The sequence below is a fragment of the Neomonachus schauinslandi genome, chromosome 4 (genome assembly GCF_002201575.2).
Source record: "Neomonachus schauinslandi chromosome 4, ASM220157v2, whole genome shotgun sequence".
In the NCBI taxonomy this organism is placed as follows: Eukaryota; Metazoa; Chordata; class Mammalia; order Carnivora; family Phocidae; genus Neomonachus; species Neomonachus schauinslandi.
Genome location: NC_058406.1, coordinates 9,242,736 through 9,248,522, shown reverse-complemented (window position 1 = coordinate 9,248,522; position 5,787 = coordinate 9,242,736). Strand labels below are relative to the sequence as shown.

Genomic DNA, 5,787 nt, shown 5'->3' with positions numbered 1-5,787 from the left:
CAAACCCCCTCTGGAAATTCAGATTCACATTTCTGACTATAGGACACATGTCCCTGAAGGTTCCAGCAACTCCCTGAGTCAAGGCTTCTCTGTCTGCTATCCTGTCCTCCTGCTGGGTCACCTTCCCTCTCCCATTCACACTGAACAGATATCTGAAACCGGGGGTCTGTGTTCCCATTTCGAGCGATGCAGCTATGTTCTAGATTTCAGTTTCTAAACGCCCAGAAGACACTTGTTGGTTAATGCACCCAACTAGGCAGACATATGACAGGGGCACATAATGGGCTCTGAATCACAGAATATCTTGCTGCCATAGTGAGGACAGGGGCTGGTGCTAAGCCAGATGGTCCTGGGCAATCCTAAGTCCCTCAGGATCTTTGTCAGCTCAGCCCGAACCTGGGCAAATCTCCCCAGGTGGAGAGCTCCCTGAGGGTCATAACTCTCCAGAGGGGCAGGATAGAGCTCTAGACGCAGATGGCGCGGCCAGGCGGTGGGGCGCAGCAACCTCCCCACGATGGCCCCGGAGAGGAGGTTCCCGCGGACACTGAAGGTCCGGAGCTGGTGACAGCGGCTCAGGGCTGGCAGGACAGCCTCGAGGTGGGCTTCTGTGAGTCCACACAGATCTAAGTCCAGGGCCTGGAGCGTGGCTGCCACTTTCTCTAGCAGAACTTGGAGGGGCTCAGGGCTGAAATAGGTCAGGCTGATGCCACTCAGATCCAGGTCCTTCAGCTGGCTGACGTTGGGGCACTGGGAGGGGTGGGCCAAGTCCGATTCTGTGAGCTGACAGTTTGTTATGGAGAGGGTCTCCAAAGGGGTCTTCAGGCACCTGGGGAGAAACCAAGCAGTTATGCCTGGGGAACCGGGGTGCAGGGGGCCTCAAAGGGGAGACAACCGACTTGTCCAAGGCCAACATGATTGTGACCATCACAGTGAAGGTCAGTACCCAGCATCCCAGCCTCATTTTAGGCTGGGGCCTTCCACCTTCCCTTGTGTGACTGGGTCAGGCTCACAAAATCTTTAAAGCTCCCTTTCCTCATCTGTCAAGCAGAGTACAACATACTCTAACTTAACTCATGGAAATGAATGAAGGTAACGGAATGCACTAGAATAGGATCAGTCTGACACAGGGTCTCAATCAAGGGAGGGCATTGATGAATCTTAATATTGGGACAGAAGGCCATAAATGCTCTCAACTCTGGCTCCCTTCAGGCCATTGCTTGGGCCTTAGGCCCCTGTATCTCTGGCCAGGTGAGGCTAGTGGGAGACAAAGAACAAACCTGGGCAAGATCCCCCAGCCTCAACTGGGGGTGCCAGTCTGCGGGGGCTCACCTACATCCCCGCATCATCAGCACACTTTCTACCACTTTTCACGATTCTTTCTTCTCCCACTCCCTTACCTCCAGAATCGAACATTCCATGTTCATTCCCGGACCTGGAGCACAAAACTTTTTACAGACTCGTGCATGTTCATGAAGCTGCTGAGCTCAGGGCTTCTCTTTGGAGATGCTCAGGTCTGCTGTGGTTTCCCCTCTTGAATGTCCTCTTCCCTTTTCCTATTTCCCTAAGTCATCTAAACTTGGATGTCTCCTCCTAAGGAAGAATTCACAAACCCACCCTCACTATATCTGAGCCCCCCTCCAGTGTGTAGCTTCCTGGCAAGGTGTCTCTTTCCATAGCCCCGGACCTTTATGTGGATGGTTGTGTGATACCACACTCAGGATAGAGCAGCAAATGAGACAGTGCACCTGACATCCCAGTCTCGCATTCACTGTGACACCCCCCGGGGTTGCCACCTCTCACCTGAGCATCTGGTCCAGGCGGCCCTCCAGGAAGGAGGGAGAATCCATAGAGAGCTTCTGTAGGTGGTGCAACCGGAGGAACTGAGAGGTGAATCGGGCGACATGCTGCTTCTCCTCCTTGGAGGGCGTCGCGTGGATATGGGAGAGCACGAGTCTCTGCACGTTACTCATCTGGCCCAGGTAAGGAGCAAACATCCCTAGGGTGGACAGCTTCCAAGTGCAGTTCACTTCCACCTCCAGGATACTGTCCAGCTGCACCATATTCAGGACCTTCTTAATATTTTGGATGGGCATTGTAAAAATCTTTAGCTTCTTACAGCACAGGTGGAGTGAACTTCTCTGTGTGGCCCACCTAAGGAGGTAGGTGAGGCATTCATCCTGGGTCCTGTCCCTGAGGCAGAGGTCTATGAACACGACCAAGGGAGCCAAGGGCTACCTCATCCTTACACCGTCCTTGGCCACTGGTCCCATCGGTGGGGACACATGGGCCCTGGCTCCAGACCACACTCTCCAGAAGTTCTGAGCAGTATTCCGTAAATCCAGCACCTTCAGTTTCTGCCTCCTGTGGGGAAAACCGGAGCTTGGCCAAGATGCTTTTAACATCAGTGTGGATGAGAACATGAGTCTCAATTTAGGCAGTAGTTGGACTTCCCACCTGTGAGAAGACATCAGCTGCTCCTCGCCCTCTTCCCTCCCTGCCTCACTTTTCTCTATCTCCTTTTCCCTTCCATCTCCCCTTGTCTCCACTTCTAGTACCTGGAAGTATCATGGGGAGGAGGCGGGGGGCGTCTTCTCTCAGGCACTCCTGCGTCTTAAGCAGGCCCGTACCTCCAGAAGGCATCTCCCACAGTGAGCTCAGCAATGGCCAAGGTCTCTGAGCACCTTCATTGCCATCATCAGAAGCCTCTCATCCAGCCCTTGACCATCTACTTTCTGTGACCCCAGCGGCTTCTTCCAGGACACCCAGGACCCTCCCAGGCTACGTGGATGAACCTTACCTGGGGAGAACCTTCTGGGCAAGCAAGACGTCAAGCCCACTGAGTGCTGCTTGTAAGGTCGCCTGGTGAGGTGTCTGCATCAGGCCCCCCAGAGGGAGGCGGGCAAAGGGAAAGGCACACACCATCGCTTTCAGGGCCTTGTTGTATCTCCCAGCAAAGGCCACCATGAACAGCAGCAGGAAGAGCTCTGAGGGCAGATACTCCAAAGCAGCAATGGCCAAGGTCTCGTCCTTCAGCAGGCTCTTTCCCGCCAGTTCCAGGAGTCTGGGTAGGGCCTGGATGCTCATCCTGAATCTGCTCTGAAAGGAATCCTGTGGAAATGTCAAGGGAACAAGGCATCCTTCTCAAGCCAAGCCTGGGCATGCCTGTCTCCTCCCCATCCTTCAGAGGAACCAACTCAGGGCCAGAGTCACTGCTCTGAAAATGGTAGAAGAGCCTCAGCTTACTCCAGTTCTACTCTGGGCTCTGTGGCCATGCAGCCATCACTCTGCCCCTGCAGAGCATCTCACAAGCACCAGGACAGAGCGTCTCACAAACACCCAGGAGAAGGAAATGCAGCAACCAACCCATATGGTTCCACCCACCACTTGGCTTGATTCCAGTGTCACTGGGAAGTGGGTACTGAGAAGCCTGAGAGCTGACCCCCACTTTTTTGGGGGGAAATCTTTTAGACCATCATTCTAGGCCCTAAAACAACGGGAATGGGAGTGTCATGTGGCCTAACGCATCCTCAGTTCCCACTGTTAACCCGACTGGGAAACATTAAGGAGATACCTCTAAAATGGGTGCTATTCATTTTCACTTTAAAATTTCTTATTTATTTAAAAGATTTATTTATTTTGGGGGGTGGGCAGAGGATAAGGGACAAGCAGACTCCCCAGTGAGTGGAGAGCCCCGCACAGAACTCGATCCCAGGACCCTGAGATCATGACCTAAGCTGAAGGCAGATGCTTAACCAACTGAACCACCCAGGCACCTCCTCCCTTAAATAAGAATTGTAAAAACCATGAAACAGTATTATATAGAATTTGGGAGCAGCAATGGAAAATACTGAAGTGTACATTTTCATGCACTATATTAGCATTACTATTTTGGGAAGGAGTTCAGGGGAAGAAATAGTTCGCAGTCAGAATAAAAACTTCTCTCTTAAAATATCATATGGGATGTTTTTAAGCTTTTAGTTAAGAAAGCAAAAACTAGTAAAATCACAAAGCCATGAAGTATATGAGCGATAATCTAAGGGCACAAACTGTTTAAAATATCAAAAAATAAAATTCCAAACAGTGAGATGTTTTTCATAAAAAAAAAAAAAAAAAAAAGTCTGCCTGGTTAAGGCATTAAGAATGACATGAACCAAAGCACAAGATAAAAATGTTTGGGATTTAGGCAAAACCAAAGCCTTAAATCTGTTCATCTAAGAAAGAAAAAGGAAAACTTTGTGCCATCCTGGGCTGCATGTCACCATGCAGGACTGGCTGCCCTAGTTCAGATGGGAATGTCCTTTGCTGGGACAGCAACTTACCAGCTCTGACGCAGATGGCCAGGTCCTTAGGCCTCAGACCTGGTGGAGAACCCAGGTGGGTGGCTCCAGGGATGGAGGGCTCTGCATCTCTTCTTTGGTGCCTGAGGCTTTTATACACCTTTCTTATCACTTCTCCCCTACCCCTTTCAACCACCGACTGACTTCCAATTGGAAAACAATACTTAATGAGATTCTTCAATCTCCATCCAGTTAATCCTGATTTGGGTCTTTGTTTTTCTCTAGATTAATTGATTGACTCATATACCTATTCAGGAAGGAGAAAGGATTAGGGAGGGGAAGTCAAGGACTCATTCATTGGTTCGCGCCACAAAAATTGATTGCGTTTTACTGATAGGGTATAGTTGTAGTCCTGGGTGTGAGACAGGGAAGTTTGATCTATTTCTGACATTAGAGAGTGTCATTGTTGGGGGATCTCTGACCACATTAAAATTATCATGATTTTCCAGGGTTGAAACAGCTTCATGAAGACAGTAGTATCATGCCCCAAAAAAACAAGTCTCTGAATCAAGTTGTCACCTAGGTGTTATGTCAGGTAATATAGCAAATGAGGAGTCCACTCAGGGAGGTGGTGCAGTTGAGGATGTGGCCGGTCCTCCAGGCCATAAGACTCCTCTGAAGGAGATCAAATCAAAGTCACAATGAGAAGTGGGGGGTGGGGGCTGGGCAAGGCAGAGTTGGGTGATCCCAATGGGACCCCATGAATAACCCAAGATGGTAAAATATGGATTATTTTCCTTAGGGAGCAAGGAGATTGAAAGACACTTCTCTGGGGAGAGTTGAGACATTAACAAGGGAGTGGCTGAACTAAAGACGATGTCATTCTTGAGGGCAAGAAGGGAGATTCTGCCTTCAGACCCTCCCAGGAGGAAAAGAGTACTTCCCCCAGAAAAATGGAATCAGGGATGCCTGGGTGGCTCAGTCGGTCAAGCGTTTGCCTTCGGTTCAGGACATGATCTCGGGGTCCTGGGATCGAGCTCCGAGTTGGGCTTCCTGCTCAGGGGGTCTGCTTCTCTCTTTCCCTCTCCCTCTCCTCCTCCCCACTGTTCGTTCTCTCTCTCTCTCTCTCAAATAAATAAATAAGATCTTAAAAAAAAAAAACCATGGAGCATGGAGACCCTTCCAATGGTATCAGCAGAAATCAAGAAATTCTTCTCAAGCTTTACTGGGCTGTTTTGGAAAATATGACTAGCCACAAGGCACAGATCCAAAGAAGATTCCAGAAAATGCTGGAAAGTGACCCCTTTGGGGTTACAGAGGAGGACCCTGACTCTTCTGGTCTTCCTAGAGGTGTCAGGCTGGTGAAAGGCTCTGGGAACCAGGCCCCACGCAGTGGCTCTCCCCTCTGGTTCTCTTGGCCCAGCCCTTGAGCTGACAAAGTTCTACTGGGATCCAATAAATGTTTTTTCTCTCCCAAGGCAGATCTCTTCTTATCCTGAAATGTCCTGCC

At 50.1% G+C, this 5,787-nt stretch overlaps 1 protein-coding gene across 1 annotated transcript; it reads right to left on the bottom strand.

The window, feature by feature from the left end:
* Positions 1-252: 252 nt before the first annotated feature.
* LOC110575360 (PRAME family member 8-like) lies at positions 253-3,084 on the bottom strand. The gene is given in 3 exon segments (XM_021684375.1): positions 253-826; positions 1,801-2,361; positions 2,798-3,084. Coding segments are annotated over 3 exon segments (1,422 nt in total).
* Between the last annotated feature and the right edge of the window lie 2,703 nt (positions 3,085-5,787).